Below are 21,830 nucleotides of genomic sequence, written 5' to 3'. Positions count from 1 at the left end.
TGCACTCTTAGCCAGGATTGTTTTTCTTCTCTCCTGCCCTTGTTTCTTTATCTAGGATGACCCTGGGTTTAGCGAGGCAGGGGGGTGAAAGTCAGTGTGACCTTTGGGGCTAACCTCAGACACAAATCACCATGTCCTTCACAGAGCAAGGGAGCAAGGGGACAGAGAACCTTTGTGAAATGGCGATGACCAAAATGTGGCGTTTTTTTGTTGTTGCACAATGAGATGGGTCTTAAGCTGTCTATTCATGGGCCAGGAGCTAAGATCAAAGTGCAAGCAATAATTTGCAGGGTTAATGCATTACACAGAGAAAACATTTGTAGGCCTACTTCATATTACTGAAGTCAAAGTTTGTTGAGGAATCTGTGTTTTGTTATCAACATTTTCAGGGGGGATTCAGCTTTGAAATGTAAAGATTTAATGTAGCCTATTGCATAACCTGCCTGTGGGAACAGAGTAAATAAACAAGTAGCTTGACATTTTGCCATAAAAATCCCAGCCAATGTGATGGGAGCAGATACAGAGCCATGCTAAGAGGTGTCTTGTTTATTTGTCGGAGGGCTTAGAGTTGTTTGGCATGGTCGGCGGTAACTCTGGCCGTGTGCTTAGATTGAGGCCTTGGGGTCATGCCTCTCTCCAAGGAGAGCGAACCTCCACATTATTTTTCTGTGTGTGTGCGGCAGCCCCACAGCACACTATCTGCTCTTTGACTCCAATGTCCATATAAGGCAGCTGGTGCCATGGCAACCGCAGGGATTGAATAGCAGTGTCAAATCCCTGAGCTCACAGATGACCCCCTCCCCACTCCCTCTCTCTCTAACTCCCCCTTGCTTGTTCTCTTGCTCTGCTCTCTCTCTCTCTCTCTCTCTCTCACACACACACACACATGCTGAGGAAAACTGAGGGAGAAGGACAAACACACAGACACAGAGAGAGAGGATGGTCTGTGGGGTGGCTTGCAACAGCCAGTCTGTCTAGAGCCTAGCCTTTTTACATTTTAATTCAATTTGTGGACTCTGGAGCCAAAGGGAGAAGAGAAAGCCCTGTCCCTTCCCCCTTGCCTCAGCCACGGGAAGCACCTACACGGACTGAGCACAGGGCTAGGCCACAAGTCATTAGTGCTCGGTGGGAAAGAACTGACAAAAGACTGGAGTATGCGCTTAGAGTAGCTCCACTGGCTTCTGAGGCGTGGAAAGGAGGCTTTTTGGATTTCTACCTCATCTGTGCTCTCTATTTTTGGAGCGGCTGAATCAGAAACTGGTCTAGCCACTACCACAAAGGATATTGCTAAAGCCTAGCCCTCTGCAACAACAAACAAGGAAGAGAGGGCACTTCCTTGAGCTGAAGATCATTTTGAAGAGAGCCAGAGAGACTGGTTGATTTAGTTAAACAGAGGGGGTAGATGTAGCCACAGTTGAGACTTGATAGTAGTTATTTGTGTGCCTTGATGATATTGGCACACAGTGAGCCGTGAAAAACATCAAGTTGTTTTGCTAATGGTGACCTGGAAGAGCTCTTTGTCAACCAGAATGTTGTTGGTGCTCAGAGGATTGCTGGAAAACCCGTCTCTTGCCTCGCTCTGTCTGTACCCTCACTCCCTCCGTGGCTGTAAGAGTGATCTAGCAAAAACAAGACATTGAAATTTTATATGAATGCACTTCCAAAGGTAAGCATACAAGGCTTTTGTATTATTTATTTCTAATGCCAGGATATAAGTAATATATTCCAGAAAGGCAGAAGGACTAGGACTCTACATTAACACTATAAGGAAGGTAAACGGCATGACTGTTTTATGAGGGGTGGCCACTGCTTCGTCTCCAGGTATGTGCTAAGGACTAGCGAGGTCCTTTTTCAGCCATTATTCTTGCCAAAGAAAGAAGGCAGTGAGAGAGAATGTCCATCTCTAGTCATGTGCAAAGTGCTAGTGAATGCGTAACCCATTCTAGACACTAACTACCTTTAGCGCTTATCGACAAAAGTATATTCTGTTCCGGGGAGTTTTGTTAAGAGCTTCGGCGCTCGTTCTGAACTTTAAAATGCATGGCTTGCAGTAAGATTGTGGAAACATAAGGACTAGCATGCTCTGAACACCTGTGTGCAAGCATAACTGGGGAGGAAGTGTAGTTCGTCAACTGGAGGCACACATAGCATATGGATCTGTGCAAAACAAATATTTTTTATTTGAAAGATTCTTTCTTGCTGATATTAAAGATAAGGGGCATATCAGTATATGTTTCGAAAACCGCTTCGCAAGTGATGATTATTTACGTTTCTTCACGTTAAAACACAGTGTCGGAATTGTAGTTCACACGCAGCCAACCGTGTGCGAAGCTAACCGGTGAAAACCCTAAGGATAATAAGGGTTTTCGAGAGCTAGTGAATGGGATGTGTTTTGGTCCGTCCGAAAATGTGTGTTTGATTCATTGTTTCCTGTGAAAGGTTCTGTTTCTTGGCTGAAGTGTTAACCATTCGACTTCTATAAGACAACCGTCGGAGGACATGGACCAAAGGAAAAAACACAAAAAGAGTGAATAATTGAAAAAGGAGAAAGAAAAACAGGGGGCATTGGAAGCCACAGGCATGCAAAACAAAAGTTTCTAAAGTGAAAGGCTTAACTATTTCCAGGTCATAGTGAAAGGGGAGGAGACAATACAGCTCTATTGTTTTTTTTGGGGGGGGGGACAAACATTCTACACCATTTATACTCTTCTATACATTAAAAGAGGGTGTGGGTATTTTTCAAACAGACTATTTTATGTTCCGACACAATTTGAGAACCAAAAAGCTAAACAAATTATTAAATGAGAAGACAGAGAACCTTCAAATATTAAACTCTGAACAGCGGAGCACAAAAGAAAGTCAGAAAGTTTAGACAGCAGCAACCAAAAGCTTTGGCTGTCTCCCATTCCTTCTGTGGTCTGCTAACCAAACAATGGCCATGGTGAGTGGGGGCTGGGGAGATCCCAATGGGGGCACTAATGGGCTGGGGGAGAAGGGCTATCTGAGGGGAGAGGAGGAGGACGGTTCGCCCCAGGCAGGGGGCAGCGACATGGAGGCCGGGGACGAGGACAAGGCATGTGTGGTGGACTGTGTGGTGTGTGGGGACAAGTCCAGTGGGAAGCACTACGGTGTGTTCACCTGCGAGGGCTGCAAGAGCTTCTTCAAGAGGAGCATCCGCCGCAACCTCAACTATACCTGCAGGTGAGACTTAATGGATAATTGTGATTATGTAATTATGGATTCTCAAAGTGGATTGATAATTATAATAGAGCTGCACATGTAACTTTTTGGCCGACCCGACCAAATTCACATAGAAATGTGTGTTATAGATCTGTCATTCTCATTGAAAGCAAGTATAAGAAGTGGTAGATCTGTTCTATGTGCCCTATTTCTATGCTTCCCGTTCTTAAGTTTCATTTTTGAGTGTTTTAATTTCTGTTTTGTACACCAGCTTCAAGCAGCTGAAAATACAATATTTTTGGTTATGGAAAATATATTTCACAACGGTTTAGATGGTATAATGATTATCTACACTATACTTGCTTGTTTTGTCACATAAACTGAAATTAGGCTACCTATTAGAATTTTAGCAACCAGGAAATGGCGGAGTGATTTCTGCATAGTGCATCTTTAAAGTGCTCAAAGCAATTTACATTGTAAGGGGAAAATGCACCTTTTCCTCAACCAAACTGTAACATACACCTGGGTAATTAATATGAATAGCTATGTCACTGAGCCTTTATTTCTGATCCCTTAGTTTGTCTGTTATGGATATCCCATCTGTACAAAGCAAATGGATGCAAATAGCTAGAATGAGTCTTGCATTAAAACATTGTTCACTGTACAGAGCTGTTACAATTTCCCACAGCAGTGTGCATACCGGATTTGTGTCATCCCTCACTTAAAGGAAAATATCCCTCAAAAACAATTTTTTGGACTTTGTTTCATTAGTCTGTCTGTTTCATTAGACTGTTGACACAGTCCCAACATTTTTGGCATGTCAGCAATCAAGTTTTCAAGATATAGAACTTTCAAAATACAGAAAGTGTCACAGTATGATGCGTTTTGCATCATATTTTGAAAGTTCTATATCTTGAAAACTTGATTGCTGACATGCAAAACATTTTAGGACTGTATCAACGTTGAACTAATGAATCAAATACCAAAATACCGTTTTTGAGTGGTATTTTCCTTTAATTGAGAGCCTTTCATGATATGAAAGGTCTCTGAAGAGAACAGCTGAATTAAACATTGTATGACACACCATCATTGTTTATTGGCAGATGTCTTGATTGTCAATATTATTAGTAGACAACAATATGCAACAATTGAGGGTTGAATATAAACCTATATTGCATTTAATGGTATTGTTCAGCTCTATATTGCGATATTTTGTAATGTACTGTGCTGTTTTGCGGTGTGCTATTTATTGATTTACTTTTTTTTCCCCATCTGCCAGAAGATATCATACAAATTCATACATTTTCTTGTACAAAACTGGCCTCGAAGTCAGATGATTGAATTTCTTCCCCAATGCAATTTAGTCATCCTTACATCAGCCACTCTGCCCATATGAAAGATCCATGAGCATGATACAATATTAATGCCATGGATCATTTAAGGAAAGACAGTGATTGGGTCATACAGTATATACACAGCAAATTGGCCAGTGTTACCTAGTGTTGATCTTTCAGTGTAACATTTCTAGTGTTAATTCAGAAGTTAAATTAACTCTGTAAGAGTGAAAATAACACTCAGTGGTGTAAAATAACCCCAGTGTTGGTGTTAATAACCAGTGTTGAGTGTGATTGTGTCAGTTTTACTATGCGGAGAGTAAAACATTCCCATCAAAACCACATCCATCATTATCAGATTTCCCAGCATGCTCTACTGCAGGTAGATTTTTTTTGGTAACACTTCATTTTAAGGGGTCCTTATTACACTGTAACAAGTATTGTAGTTAATTGTGATTACTCATAGTTACACTGTAATAACAACATGTAACTGGTTGTAATTGCGGTCTGTAATTACAGAGGCGTAACAACAAATGCTTTTTACCATGCTTGTTAGAAATGGACAAGTTTCCACTAAATTCACCAATTTAGTGTTTTGTTTCTTCTCAGATGCATCTGACGCAGTAATAACTGTCACAAGGTTGTAATCTCTTGTGGACAGATGTGCTGGGTGTCCGAGATTACAAAGGTTGGAAGCTCAAAAGGCTTTAATTACCTACCTGTGAATGCGCACTCTTCTAAATCTCTACTCAATGTTGTTGCTAGCACTTGCCCCCAAAAAGTGTACCATCTGGGTTAACATGGTTGAGTTTACAATAACAGATATAGGTCAATCTCACTGACTGGGGTCTACCATGCTGGTGTCATCCCAGATGATAATTTAAAAAATTACTTATAATTAATGTGTATGTTACCCATTATGACAACCTGAACCTCCTTGCCATCCAAGTAAGAATATAAACCCACAAGTACCTCACAGAGTACATGTAAAATCTGCATAAGTACAATGTAATTACTTGGTGTTACACAGGATTTTGCTAGTTAAAATGAAGTGTATCTTGACGTGTACTTACTTGTAATTATTGTGTACCTACAAAGTACATTACCCATTCTAGCAATCTAATCATCAGCTTCTGAAAGCGCCATCCAAGTGAGAAAATAAACACACTAATACAACAGAGTGCATATCTGTAATATCTGCATAAGTACAAGGTTGTCGATAGTTCTTACACAGAATGTAGCTATTTAAAGTGAAGTGTAACTTTATAGTTACCTATGAGCAATTTCTATATAATTACTTATTATTCATTACCAAGTGAAAATACCTACAAACAAAAGAGCTTCTACTTTAGTAAACTTTATTGAAACATGAAAAAATATCTTACATTTCTTTCAAAATAATAAGGATTTTATTGTTAGATTAGTAATTTGATTAATTTGATTAAACAAAGATATATAGGCTCACTCAATAACATAAACATAACTATTTAAGTGGTGAATCAAATCTGTATCCTATAGTATGGTGAGTAGCCTAGATAGCTAGCTAATTTAGAAAAGGGGAGTGTCTTTCTCTGACCTTTTTAACATTACAAGTAACAATGGAATTAGACAATTATGTCTGACTGTCTTCATCCGTTTGTTTCTTGTAAGCATCCTGGAGTCTGAGACTTGTGGGAATATGTGGTAGAGAAGAAGAATGTATGACAATTTAGCATAGACACTATACATTGCCACTAGTTATCATCATCATGATTTCTATACTTTAGGCATATACAGTGGGGAAAAAAAGTATTTAGTCAGCCACCAATTGTGCAAGTTCTCCCACTTAAAAAGATGAGAGAGGCCTGTAATTTTCATCATAGGTACACGTCAACTATGACAGACAAATTGAGAAGAAAAAAAATCCAGAAAATCACATTGTAGGATTTTTTATGAATTTATTTGCAAATGATGGTGGAAAATAAGTATTTGGTCACCTACAAACAAGCAAGATTTCTGGCTCTCACAGACCTGTAACTTCTTATTTAAGAGGCTCCTCTGTCCTCCACTCGTTACCTGTATTAATGGCACCTGTTTGAACTTGTTATCAGTATAAAAGACACCTGTCCACAACCTCAAACAGTCACACTTCAAACTCCACTATGGCCAAGACCAAAGAGCTGTCAAAGGACACCAGAAACAAAATTGTAGACCTGCACCAGGCTGGGAAGACTGAATCTGCAATAGGTAAGCAGCTTGGTTTGAAGAAATCAACTGTGGGAGCAATTATTAGGAAATGGAAGACATACAAGACCACTGATAATCTCCCTCGATCTGGGGTGCCACGCAAGATCTCACCCCGTGGGGTCAAAATGATCACAAGAACGGTGAGCAAAAATCCCAGAACCACACGGGGGGACCTAGTGAATGACCTGCAGAGAGCTGGGACCAAAGTAACAAAGCCTACCATCAGTAACACACTACGCCGCCAGGGACTCAAATCCTGCAGTGGCAGACGTGTCCCCCTGCTTAAGCCAGTACATGTCCAGGCCCGTCTGAAGTTTGCTAGAGTGCATTTGGATGATCCAGAAGAGGATTGGGAGAATGTCATATGGTCAGATGAAACCAAAATATAACTTTTTGGTAAAAGCTCAACTCATCGTGTTTGGAGGACAAAGAATCCTTTGTTAAATCCAAAGAACACCATACCTACTGTGAAGCATGGGGGTGGAAACATCATGCTTTGGGGCTGTTTTTCTGCAAAGGGACCAGGACAACTGATCCGTGTAAAGGAAAGAATGAATGGGGCCATGTATCGTGAGATTTTTAGTGAAAACCTCCTTCCATCAGCAAGGGCATTGAAGATGAAACGTGGCTGGGTCTTTCAGCATGACAATGATCCCAAACACACCGCCCAGGCAACGAAGGAGTGGCTTCATAAGAAGCATTTCAAGGTCCTGGAGTGGCCTAGCCAGTCTCCAGATCTCAACCCCATAGAAAATCTTTGGAGGGAGTTGAAAGTCCGTGTTACCCAGCGACAGCCCCAAAACATCACTGCTCTAGAGGAGATCTGCATGGAGGAATGGGCCAAAATACCAGCAACAGTGTGTGAAAACCTTGTGAAGACTTACAGAAAACGTTTGACCTGTTTCATTGCCAACAAAGGGTATAAAACAAAGTATTGAGAAACTTTTGTTATTGACCAAATACTTATTTTCCACCATAATTTGCAAATACATTCATTAAAAATCCTACAATGTGATTTTCTGGATATTTTTTCCTCATTTTGTCTGTCATAGTTGACGTGTACCTATGATGAAAATTACAGGCCTCTCTCATCTTTTTAAGTGGGAGAACTTGCACAATTGGTGGCTGACTAAATACTTTTTTCCCCCACTGTAGCTAGCTAGGTCTTGCTAGTTGTTGTGTTATCCAGCTAGCAATAATAGTGCTTGTGTTGACACAAGTATGTCTCACGTGATACCCTTGGGGTACGGACACCCTGAGAACAAGGTTCAGGGAAGATAAGACCATCGAGCCCAGCTAGCGTTGGCTAGTGAGTAGCGACCATAGCATATTTGCCAGCTTTAGGTAGGTAGCTAGCTAGTCAAGGTTAAAAAAACTATCTAGCTAGCTAGAGTGCTAGCTAATCCCAAAAAACTCAAGAGATTGCATGGAAAGTATATTATGTAGATGGTTACTAGCTAGCTAGCGTTTTTGTTTTGTTTTTTTGTTCTTTGTATTTTTTTATTCAGACATTTTCAAAAATCAAAACAGGCAGAATTCTGCTAGCTAGCCTAGTTAGTAGGTCCAACAAAAAAAACGACAGCTAACGTTTGCTAACACCAGGCTAGCTAGCTAGCAAATGCTAGCTAACTTGTAATCTATGCTAAATCGTCCAGCAGAATTCATGTATCCAAAAAAGCAAAACAAATTGCATGGAAAACCTACTTACTCTCTCCTGTGTTGACATTTTTCTCCAACAACACTTTGTTTCTTTCGCGGCAATCTTTCATGTATGGATTTTGCACACTGACCTTCTTCTCGACCCCTCTGGACAGAACTTGACATGATGCCTTAATTCCTGGGATAAATAAATAATTGCACCAATGCATCTCATCCAAAACTGAGAGTGTTCCTCAACAGTGAAACCTTTGCAAGGTTACATGATGGAATAAGAGTTTGTTTTATGACCATTTTAAGTGCATTTATAAACCCTTATTCAACCAAGCTTAATAGATGTGTTGGTTGTTTAGCAACAAAACTGACGCATGAGTAACTATGGGGCAAAACAGATAGTTGGCTTAGGTTGTTGACAACATGTAAGCTATATTTTGTCTAATGTTTTTGAAAACATAAATATATTAGCAAAATGAGCACTTGCTGTCGCTCAAATACATTTTTACAGTTGTTGGTTAGCTCGCTAGCGAATTTGAGCCATATTAGCATTGACATGAAATCAGTCAAACACCTCAAAACAAGATATGGTATCCAGAACAAGATGAAACGAGCCACTACCGATTCCCCACATGGCAGTTTCTTGTCATTCTTGCTAACACTGGCCATACAGAATCACAACAACACGCTGACTTCTGCCACATGGAAGCGCGCACATCGTTTTTGTGATGTTGTCAGCTAACCCATCTATAGGCTTACAATTTGGCAAGCACGAATTACTATCTCACAATTTTAACCATAGCTTTTTATGAATGTGTAAAAATTAAAATAAAATATAGTTAAAGTAATTGACACATTGTCAAATGCACCGTTAAATTATTTAACAATGTAAAGTTTGTTTTTATGTGAACCGTTTGTGAACCTGTTTTTGCCATTGGGTCTGGGCATCAGACTCCAGATCTTTATTGCAGAGTTGTGTCAATGAGGTGTTTGTTTTTCAATTGACTTACGCTTATCACATGGTTTGTGCAGGCTGAAATATGGTGTGTTGGGATGCTATCGGAAACATAAACATTTGTAACAAGCATGGTAACAAGCATTTGTTGTTACATCCCTGTTACCACCAGTTATATGAAGTTATTACGGTGTAACTATGAATTATTACAATTAGTTACAATACTTTTTACAGTGTAATTACATATGTAATTACATTGTAATAAGGACCCCTTAAAATGAAGCGTTACCCATTTTTAGGATATTTTCTTATATTTGTGTTTTTGCATGTTATATTTGTGTTTTCGATTGATTGATTAGTCTTATGCTACACAAAGATATATAACATACATTTTTTATAAACTAATCCAATCAGTTAGTTAGATTTATTGCACCTGTTACTGAAATGGTTGTTCCAGTTTAAATGGTTTAGGTAGTCTCCTCACAATGTTCCTAACCCTGACAGTCATTGTGAACGCAGGTTGCTGGTGATTTTTCTTCTCCAAATGTTGGATATCCTAACTCTGGTTGGATTCCAATAGGAATTACACATCACTTTGAAAGCCAGCATAATGTGGCTTGCATGTCTGATGTGGCCTGTAAACCAGAAGGTTCCTTACACCGCTGTGTTAGGTTCAAACTTGGCAATCAAAGTAAGGCCTTATGATATATTTATGTATTGTAAGAGTTTGCTGTCCATAGGATCATAGGACTGAAAATGAACGAATTCAACAACCATGTCTCTGTCACCAACAAATATGGTGACGCGTGATAACTTTATAATTCACTCGACAAGGCAAGGCACACTGGGAAATTATATTGGGGGCGTGGCTTTCAAATCGTTGTTTTTGGCCACTCATGAGTGGAAGTGTTGCACAAGTTGCTAACATAAGAGCATGTGGCATTAAACATGTGTAGATATTATTGTAATGTCCTTAATCCAACATGAGTGACCTTGTTAAGAGATACTGATCTCTTTGCGTAATGGTTAAAAATACTATATGAGGTGTTTTTGTGTAACACCATTGGTGCAAACTATATACACTTCCTAGTGTTAAAAATACTATATGAGGTGTTACTGCATAACACTAAATGTGTTAATTCCTTAACACTGACACACTTTTCAGTGTTAATTTAAAAGTAGAGAATTGGCCGTGCACTTATATAACCTGGTTCTGTAAACCAGCTTATAGCTATAATATATTTAAATAGAAGCTTATTTTGAATCACATCTTGTTTTATGCTTCATCTTTTTACAGCTACCCTCTATTAATGTTATGCAATCATTTAGATATGGTCTGGTAACTCACAACTGCCTGGGAATGTTTTATATCACATTGAAGTGACCTTCCTCCATTAAAGTGATGGTACACATACTGTATATGCTACTATAGATTTCTGCCAAGGGTTATGTAGCTGTTGTAAGTGTCAGCTAAGCTAAATGTCCTTATCATTTGTGGATGGCATAGCAGTGATGACATGTTTTGATCTTATATTTCAGGTCGAATCGAGAGTGCCAGATTGACCAACATCACCGTAACCAGTGCCAGTACTGTCGCCTGGAGAAGTGCTTTCGAGTAGGAATGCGCAAAGAAGGTACTTTTCCTGTCCACATACAATAGAACACCTGCATATATAGGTTTCTGTGTAAATTCATGCAGAATATGTTTATGTTGACTTAAGATACATGAACTCCAGGCAAGAAGAGACAGTGTAGATTTCTGCCCTAAAAAAACAAGTTTATTTCAAAGTTATTTTTTTTTACCATTACATGGTCACCCACATGAAACAATACTACAGTTTATTATAGAAGTATTATCCCTCGATCATGTGTAGTACTACCTATAGAATGTTCTAGTATACTGTAGAATACTATAGTAAATACTACAGTATTATCCCCCGCAAAAACACTGTAGTAAATACTACAGTAATGTCCGCACAAACGCTACAGTCCGCAAAAACAATATATATAAAAAACTAAATTAAATACTACAGTATTTAATTTGCATATACCTTGCCCATTCCCTTCACCCATACCACAATTTGTGCTCAAGGAGAAAGCATCCACTTCTATGTCAAAGATAAGAAAACAAAAACACACTATAGTAAAACCTACATTAATTTCTGTAAAAACACTACAGTAAATACTACAATCTGCAAAAACACTACATTAATTACTATAGTATATACTACAGTTTCTATACTATAGTTAACTGTAAATATTACAGGATCCACTGTAGTGGTTTTGCAGACTTTAGTCTGCAAAAACCCTACAGTGAATACTATAGTATTTTTTCATGTGGGCCATAGTGCATGTCACATATAACTACCCTGGCCCTATCATAGCTAAGCTTGCCATGCGTGCAGTCTCGATGCAATGCACTTTGTCATTTAATCTAGTGCCTGTGTGAGTGAGTGAGTGAGTGAGTGAGTGAGAGAGTGAGTGAGAGATATACAGGAGCAAGCCACCTGCGCCCCTGAGCACCAGTCATTCACACAGATCACTGTCTGTATCTCAACTGTAACTATAGCCCCAAGTTATGTAACCCAGTATATGCAGTGGTTGGTTGTTTTTCCATAGTCATTTGAATATATATAACATTCCATCTGTTTGGAAGTGGTGATGGTTCCACCGTTACCCTGGTTGTATGTCATCTTATACTTTAGCCTAATGAAGCCCTAAGTAAAATACAGTATCCCTATGCCATTGATATGAAGCATTATTGTAGCCTAAGGTAAAGGGTCTGTAGCTTGAAGCTCAGAACGATATAGCCCACAATGATTTAATTGAGCTGTTGCAGAAAATGTAGAGGAATGCAACTCTAAATGCTGCCTCTTCAGTCTAATATCGATGACTCTGCCTTCCGTTATCTGCATATTAGAGTTGAATTTCCCTTTCCCCCTCAAGGTTAAATGACTCACTCAATGGCTTAATACGTTAACTATGGTTGGGAGCATTATAGCAGTATTTGATATAGCCACGCTCTATTTCATCCTTACAAAGAAGCAAAATCATTTCATTTTCTTTCTGAGAGCAATCAATCTGAAAACAAAAGCCATAATGTCATATTTTATCCCACTTTTGGTAATACAAATCTTTACACAGTAAAAAATGAACTCCAGAGGAGAATTAATCAGAGGAAATGAAATTGTAATGGATAATTCTGCTTGCTGTCTTTGTTTTATTCTTCGAGATAACCTTCAGTTGGAGGATTCTCGAAGAATGCGTGTCCTCCGTTTCGCCCTCTTTTATTGAGGAATCTGTCTGCTCCCCATTGTGCTCACTTTAATCTGGAATTAGATGGTCCTTATCTGGTCAAGACCGTCTGTTGTTAATCTGCCAAACCTCCTACTGCGAGAGAGCATACCCAAATCATTTTCAACTTCTCCCCCCCTGCCCTCCCTACTTTTCACCCCAAATCCTAATCCCTTTCGTCCTCCCCATTTCCCTGCCCCTTCTTAACTCCATCCCAACCCCCCTTTGTGGCCCCATCCCCACCCCAGCAGTTCAGCGCGGACGTATCCCCCCATCACACTCCGGCCTCAGCCCCACGGGCACCCCAGTAGGTGGCGGTAGTGGCGTAGGAGGGGCCGATTTCTACAACAACAATGGTGGGCAGCCTGTGTCAGAGCTCATCTCCCAGCTGCTGCGTGCCGAGCCCTACCCCAGCAGCCGCTACGGCCACCAGTACAACCAACAGGGCCAGGCCACCGGCGCGGGAGGGGCCGTCATGGGCATTGACAACATCTGCGAGCTGGCAGCTAGGCTGCTCTTCAGCACCATTGAGTGGGCCAGGAACATCCCCTACTTCCCAGAGCTGCCTGTGTCAGAGCAGGTGGCTCTCCTCAGGTTGAGCTGGAGCGAGTTATTCATCCTGAACGCAGCCCAGTCCGCCCTGCCCCTCCACATGGCCCCACTGCTGGCCGCGGCGGGCTTCCATTCCTCGCCCATGTCGGCCGAGCGGGTGGTGTCCTTCATGGACCAGGTGAGGGTGTTCCAGAACCAGGTGGAAAAGCTGAGCCGGCTCCAGGTGGACTCTGCCGAGTACAGCTGCCTTAAGGCCATCGCCCTCTTCTCGCCAGGTGAGATGTCTGTTTTATTTTATTCCCACCTTGTACTGTATGTGGATTTAGATGACTGAGTCTGTTGAGATTTGTTTTGACATGCTGATACTTTTTGGCATGCATGTCAGACTTTTCAACCTACATTCTGAGACTTTTTGGCATGCATGTTAGACTTTTTGACCTATACAGTGGGCAGAACAAGTATTTGATACACTGCCGATTTTGCAGGTTTTCCTACTTACAAAGCATGTAGAGGTCTGTAATTTTTATCATAGGTACACTTCAACTGTGAGAGACGGAATCTAAAACAAAAATCCAGAAAATCACATTGTATGATTTTTAAGTAATTAATTTGCATTTTATTGCATGACATAAGTATTTGATCACCTACCAACCAGTAAGAATTCCGGCTCTCACAGACCTGTTAGTTTTTCTTTAAGAAGCCCTCCTGTTCTCCACTCATTACCTGTTAACTGCACCTGTTTGAACTTGTTACCTGTATAAAAGACACCTGTCCACACACTCAATCAAACCGACTCCAACCTCTCCACAATGGCCAAGACCAGAGAGCTGTGTAAGGACATCAGGGATACAATTGTAGACCTGCACAAGGCTGGGATGGGCTACAGGACAATAGGCAAGCAGCTTGGTGAGAAGGCAACAACTGTTGGCGCAATTATTAGAAAATGGAAGAAGTTCAAGATGACGGTCAATCACCCTCGGTCTGGGGCTCCATGCAAGATCTCACCTCGTGGGGCGTCAATGATCATGAGGAAGGTGAGGGATCAGCCCAGAACTACACGGCAGGACCTGATCAATGACCTGAAGAGAGCTGGGACCACAGTCTCAAAGAAAACCATTAGTAACACACTACGCCGTCATGGATTAAAATCCTGCAGCGCACGCAAGGTCCCCCTGCTCAAGCCAGCGCATGTCCAGGCCCATCTGAAGTTTGCCAATGACCATCTGGATGATCCAGAGGAGGAATGGGAGAAGGTCATGTGGTCTGATGAGACAAAAATAGAGCTTTTTGGTCTAAACTCCACTCGCCGTGTTTGGAGGAAGAAGAAGGATGAGTACAACCCCAAGAACACCATCCCAACCGTGAAGCATGGAGGTGGAAACATCATTCTTTGGGGATGCTTTTCTGCAAAGGGGACAGGATGACTGCACCGTATTGAGGGGAGGATGGATGGGGCCATGTATCGCGAGATCTTGGCCAACAACCTCCTTCCCTCAGTAAGAGCATTGAAGATGGGTCGTGGCTGGGTCTTCCAGCATGACAACGACCCGAAACACACAGCCAGGGCAACTAAGGAGTGGCTCCGTAAGAAGCATCTCAAGGTCCTGGAGTGGCCTAGCCAGTCTCCAGACCTGAACCCAATAGAAAATCTTTGGAGGGAGCTGAAAGTCCGTATTGCCCAGCAACAGCCCCGAAACCTGAAGGATCTGGAGAAGGTCTGTATGGAGGAGTGGGCCAAAATCCCTGCTGTAGTGTGTGCAAACCTGGTCAAGAACTACATGAAACGTATGATCTCTGTAATTGCAAACAAAGGTTTCTGTACCAAATATTAAGTTCTGCTTTTCTGATGTATCAAATACTTTTATCATGCAATAAAATGCAAATTAATTACTTAAAAATCATACAATGTGATTTTCCTCTACATGCTTTGTAAGTAGGAAAACCTGCAAAATCGGCAGTGTATCAAATACTTGTTCTCCCCACTGTATGTCGACCTGCTACATTTTGAGACTTTTGACTACTGTGCATACTTACATATTCAAACTATTTACTTGCATGCTGGGACTTTTGACTAACATGCTGAGACTTTAACATATGCACTACATGACCAAAAGTATGTGGACACCTGCTCGTCGAACATCTCATTCCAAAATCATGGGCATTAATATGGAGTTGGTCCCCCCTTCGCTGCTATAACAGCCTCCACTCTTCTGGGAAGGCTTTCTACTAGATCTTGGAACATTGTTGCGGGGACTTGCTTCCATTCAGCCATGATCATTAGTGAGGTCGGGCACTGATGCTGGGCGATTATGCCTTGCTCGCAGTCGGCGTTCCAATTCATCCCAAAGGTGTTCAATGGGGTTGAGGTCAGGGCTCTGTGCAGGCCAGTGAAGTTCTTCCACACCGATCTCGACAAACCATTTCTATATGGACCTTGCTTTGTGCACGGGGGCATTGTCATGCTGAAACAGGAAAGGGCCTTCCCCAAACTGTTGCCACAAAGTTGGAAGCACAGAATCGTCTAGAATGTCATTGTATTCTGTAGCGTTAACATTTTCCTTCACTGGAAATAAGGGGCCTAACCTGAACCATGAATAACAGCCCCAGACAATTATTCCTCCAACAAACTTTACAGTTGGCACTATGCATTGGGGCAGGTAGCGTTTTCCTGGCATCCGCCAAACTCAGATTTGTCCGTCGGACTGTCAGATGGTGAAGCGTGATTTATCACTCCAGAGAACGCGTTTCCACTGCTCCAGAGTCCAATGGCGGTGAGCTTTACACCACTCCAGCCGACGCTTGGCATTGCGCATGGTGATCTTAGGCTTGTGTGTGGCTGCTCGGCCATGGAAACCCATTTCATGAAGCTCCCGACAAACAGTTCTTGTGCTGATGTTGCTTCCAGAGGCAGTTTGGAACTCGGTAGTGAGTGTTGCAACCGAGGACTGACGATTTTTACGCGCAACGCACTTCAGCACTCGGCGGTCCCGTTCTGTGAGCTTGTGTGGCCTACCACTTCGCGGCTGAGCCGTTGTTGCTGCTAGATGTTTCCACTTCACACTGTATTTCTAATGGGAAAGCATATCACTCTACATCAGGGCTTTCCAACCCTGTTCCTGGAGAGCTACATTCCAATATGTTTTCGCTCTAATCTAGCACACCTGATTCTAATAATTAGCTGGTTGATAAACTGAATCAGGTTAGGTACAACTGGGGTTGGAGCGAAAACCTACATGAGGGTTGCTCTCCAGGAACAGTGTTGGAGAGCACTGCTCTATGTTATCTAAGGATAACCAAGCACCTGTTGACTGAATGAAATGACAACGCCTGAACACGGGTATACTGGTAGATTTGAGGAGTGTGGTACCCTCACCTGGCACAACAATGCAAGTGCAGAGTACAATCACAGGCCTTATGTAAATGTATGGTAGTGTGGTGTTTTTCAACTCCGGTCCTCGAGTAGCCTACCCAACAGCACACATTTTATTGTAGTCCCGAACTAAAACACCTGATTCAACTCATTGAGGGCTTGATGATTAGTTGACAAGTTGAATTGGGTGTCCCGTTTAAAAATAAAATGTGTGTGCTCAAGGACGAGATGAGAAAAACTGTGGTAGTCAACATTGTAATTGAAAGGTCTGCACTGCACACTTACCCTGAGAGCATAACATGTTGACATGTAAATAAAACAATTTTGAATTACCCAAATCAAAAATACCCAAACAAAAGATAGAAATGATACAATGTGTACAAAACGGGAAAACAGAAGCGGTACAACCTAACCTTTTTAGTTGTCGGATACAATCTTTTTCTTGTTGGTGCAAACTGAAAGCAACCGTTCATCTTTATTTAGGGTCCCGTCTCAGTTAAGTACTGCTCCCTCCTACTTTGTCTCACCTCAACTATCTCTTCCTCCCTTCTTCCCTCTCAGATGCCTGTGGCCTGACAGACCCGGCCCACGTGGAGTCTCTGCAGGAGAAGGCCCAGGTGGCTCTGACAGAGTACGAGCGGATGCAGTACCCAGGTCAGCCCCAGCGCTTCGGCCGCCTGCTCCTCCGCCTGCCCGCCCTCCGCGCGGTGCCCGCCAACCTCATCTCCCAGCTCTTCTTCATGCGTCTGGTGGGCAAGACGCCCATCGAGACGCTCATCCGTGACATGCAGCTCTCCGGAAGCTCCATCAGCTGGCCTTACGTCCCTGGACAGTAACCCCCAAAAGGAAGTCTCCGTCTGGGCAGTGACGACAAGAACCACAGGTTCCTCTGACTCATCAGGATCCATCTGTGTGATCCTATGCTAGCGCCAGCTGGACATCATACATGTTGTACTGCCTCCATGAACTGAGCTCTCCATACCAGCCTAGTGCCAGCTGGGTCTATTGCCAGCACACTGGTGCCAACACACCTATTGTGCACCATTATGGCAACCCAAGTCAGCCATGCCATCCGCATGCCATAGTGACTTACATACACACATTAATGTCCCGCCAATAGAGGTCACTGAAACCATGCCTCATTTTCCACATCTCATTGCCTTTGGTGCAAAGACTTTTGACAACTACATCAGACCTTTGGTTGGGTTTCAAACCAAGACAGAGATCACACTTGGTGAAATTCTGGAGAATTCTGGTAGAAAAGCTTCATATATGCAAACACAAAAGTGGTAAGAGGAAAGGAGAAGGTGCTAGTGGCTGAAATGGAACTGGGACAAGACATGTCACCCAAATCTTCATCGTCCACAGAAATTTAACTCAAAACTGAATTGTCCTTAAAGCTAGAATCCTTACTTGCTACATCCATTTTTGGACTTATAAATTAATTATATATATACCCATTTATTCTGCAAGAATATAACTTATAAATGCCTCATGAGCTTAGTTCAACACCAGAGCCCAAAATATGAGCTTGTTTGTAAAACATGTAAATGTAAACAAACACTGTATAGCCTCAAAACATCATTAAAACGACATTGTTAAAACGTACATACAGTATCTCCAGGCCTATCCCTCAGCTTTTTACCAAAACAGAGGCAGGGTACCCGCTTTGTTATTGTTTCAATTAATGATTCTAGCTTTAAAGAGGTTATAGATTTGACATTTGAACTAGTAGATCAGCCAAGCAGATAAAGTGGAGAGACTTACAGAGGGACTCAATAACTGTTTCCACCTATCTCTCATAGGGCTCTTACTTGTTGTACTGGGCAACTTTTAAAACACCACAGTTACACAAATATGGATTGATACCTCACAAGACAACACAATACTATCGACGGATTTCTTCTTAAGGCAACCTCTCTGTCATTGTACAGTTGTTCACCACAAACTGCCTTCTTTTCAACGACTGCCTTTTCAATATTCAATATGAATTCGAACACGGCAGTATGAGTAGATCATTCATCTGGACATATTCTTTAAGATGACCACCGTTTTTTTCAATACGGACTGATATTTCAACTACACCTGAAGAGGATGAATGACACGCTGATTGTTGAAACAAGACTCAAGTGACAAAAAGTATTTCATCAAAAAGGTGGTGGCCAAATGGTTTCCCTATGACATATGACCATGTTGAAAACAAAGAGCAAATACAGTTGGTACTTTCAATATGCCAAGAAATCGCATCAAAACCAATTTTAAGTGTAAGAAGTGTATATACTGTAAAGGTGGGGAACCAAAGGCTTTAACATTTTTATCGATGGTATAATTTTTAGATGCCAGGTTGTCCTGCTGCATGTCACAATTTAATTTTGGATCTGTTAAAGTTCTACAAGGTGTTTCATATCTACGAAATGGGATTAGAAAGTAAAGTTCTGTTTTTAATGTTGAGTTCACAGTTTCTTTTTTTAAACATGAATATTTTCATGTGAAAATACCTCTACCATCCCTCGAGATGTGTCAAAAAGATGTGATTCTCCATGGCGGTGAAAATGACACTACTACACTGGTGTAGAACAAGAGGCTACTCCTGAGCCAATTGTGAAACCACCACAAAGCAATGCATTCCAGTAGCTCACTACACAGCACTTAGGTGATATGGGAGTTTGTTGTCATGGCTGTTTGGTGATGGGACTGCTGCGGCCAAAATGACAAGGTGAGTGTGTGGATCGTTTCTCTCCTTAGTTGTGTCAGTTACCTCCATAAGAATGTCAGTTAGATGTGGGCAATATGTTTTGTACTCACAAGCTAATAAGAGATGTAATGAATTATTTGTATATACACTAGATGAGTTTGGGTTATGTGTTGAAGCCACCGCGTCTCGATCTTGGCACTCCCCCACCTTGTTGAAAATATTTTGGAAGCTATAGAAATGCATTTATTAATGTCTACATTCATTTTTGCCACATTTATTATTTTACAGACGCCTTAATTCATACTTTTAAATTACATTATGTGAGGTAAACAAAGTATAATTTTTTGAGATGACTAATGTTACCATCCCTACTACAACAAAAAATACTTAAATACATGTAATTTTGTCATTTAAACATCTAATTGACATACTGTAGAAATCCATTTGTTCCTATGAAGGACTGCTCCTACTGGGGAGTACCAATATGGCCGACCAGTGGCTTCAAAGCCTCTCAATGGCCAATACATAGCATCAGCAATCCAAGATTTATATACAGTTGAAGTCGGAAGTTTACATACACTTAGGTTGGAGTCATTAAAACTTGTTTTTTCAACCACTTCACAAATGTCTTGTTAACAAACTATAGTTTTGGCAAGTCGGTTAGGACATCTACTTTATGCATGACACAAGTAATGTTTCCAACAATTGTTTACAGACAGATTATTTCACTTATAATTCACTGTATCCAGTGGGTCAGAAGTTTACATACACTAAGTTGACGGTGCCTTTAAACAGCTCGGAAAATTCCAGAAAATGATGTCATGGCTTTAGCAGCTTCTGATAGGCTAATTGACATAATTTGAGTCGATTGGAGGTGCACCTGTGGATGTATTTCAAGGCCTACCTTCAAACTCAGTGCCTCTTTGCTTGAAATCATGGGAAAATCAAAAAAAATCAGCCAAGTCTGGTTCATCCTTGGGAGCAATTTCCAAATGCCTGAAGGTACCACGTTCATCTGTACAAACAATAGTATGCAAGGATAAACACCATGGGACCACGCAGCCGTCATACCGCTCAGGAAGGAAACATGTTCTGTCTCCTAGAGATGAATGTACTTTGGTGCGAAAAGTGCAAATCAATCCCAGAACAACAGCAAAGGACCCTGTGAAGATGCTGGAGGAAACAGGTACAAAAGTATCTATATCCACAGTAAAACGAGTCCTATATCGACATAACCTGAAAGGCCGCTCAGCAAGGAAGAAGCCACTGCTCCAAAACCGCCATTAAAAGCCAGACTACGGTTTGCAACTGCACATGGGGACAAAGATCTTACTTTTTGGAGAAATATCCTCTGGTCTAATGAAACAAAAATAGAACTGTTTGGCCATAATAACCATCGTTATGTTTGAAGGAAAAGGGGGGATGCTTGCAAGACGAAGAACACCATCCCAATCATGAAGCACGGGGGTGGCAACATCATGCTGTGGGGGTGCTTTGCTGCAGGAGGGACTGGTGCACATCACAAAATAGATGGCATCACGAGGATGGAAAATTATGTGGATATATTGAAGCAACATCTCAAGACATCAGTCAGGAAGTTAAAGCTTGGTCGCAAATGGGTCTTCCAAATGGACAATGACCCCATGCATACTTCCAAAGTAGTGGCAAAATGGCTTAAGGACAACAGAGTCAAGGTATTGGAGTGGCCATCACAAAGCCCTGACCTCAATCATATAGAACATTTGTCGGCAGAACTGAAAAAGCGTGTGCGAACAAGGAGGCCTATAAACCTGACTCAGTTACACCAGCTCTGTCAGGAGGAATGGGCCAAAATTCACCCAACTTATTGTGGGAAGCTTGTGGAAGGCTACCTGAAATGTTTGACTGAAGTTAAACAATTTAAAGGCAATGCTACCAAATACTAATTGAGTGTATGTAAACTTCTGACCCACTGGGAATGTGATGAAAGAAATAAAAGCTGAAATAAATCATTCTCTCTACTATTACTCTGACATTTCACATTCTTAAAATAAGAATATCCTAACTGACCTAAGACAGGGAATTTTTACTAGGATTACATGTCAGGAATTGTGAAAAACAGAGTTTAAATGTATTTGGCTAAGGTATATGTAAACTTCCGACTTCAACTGTACATCAATAGATGTAATACTTGCCATGAAATCGTTTATTAATCTCTGAAAACAATGTACAAACCATGGGAAGACTAATTGATCAACAAACCTACTGAATTGTATACGGCTTTCTTCAAAGAAAAACTACTGTAAATATCGTTTTTTACAAATGTCGGGAATGAATGTGTTGCATGATCACATTGCAAAACATTATATTTTAGAATGATTTACAATATTTCCTTATAAAAATATGTTAATTGTTATTCTACATTAAAAACATTAAAGACAGAATATTATACAGCACAATAACATGCAAAAGGTAATGCATAGCTTTTGTAATCTGGAATAGGTGTAAACAGCCTCATCATTTCAATCTACCTATTGTAAATCATTTTCCAAGAAAGAACCATTACAGTGTTGCATCTTGAACCAGTGTGAGGCG

At 41.2% G+C, this 21,830-nt stretch overlaps 1 protein-coding gene across 1 annotated transcript; it reads left to right on the top strand.

Annotated features, from left to right (window-relative positions):
- The first annotated feature begins 880 nt into the window (after positions 1–880).
- Positions 881–19,006, top strand: LOC311099098 (nuclear receptor subfamily 2 group F member 6-like). Its single transcript, XM_084139730.1, has 5 exons — positions 881–1,666; positions 2,440–3,201; positions 10,885–10,979; positions 12,888–13,466; positions 17,123–19,006. Exons 2-5 carry the CDS (start codon positions 2,933–2,935, stop codon positions 17,395–17,397), a joined length of 1,218 nt encoding a protein of 405 aa, XP_083995856.1. The 5' UTR covers positions 881–1,666; positions 2,440–2,932; the 3' UTR covers positions 17,398–19,006.
- Positions 19,007–21,830: the final 2,824 nt, after the last annotated feature.

The sequence above is a fragment of the Coregonus lavaretus genome (assembly GCF_964263955.1).
Source record: "Coregonus lavaretus genome assembly, chromosome: 23".
NCBI lineage: Eukaryota > Metazoa > Chordata > Actinopteri > Salmoniformes > Salmonidae > Coregonus > Coregonus lavaretus.
Note: the sequence above shows the minus strand (reverse complement) of the source record. Positions and strands in the feature narration are given on the sequence as shown.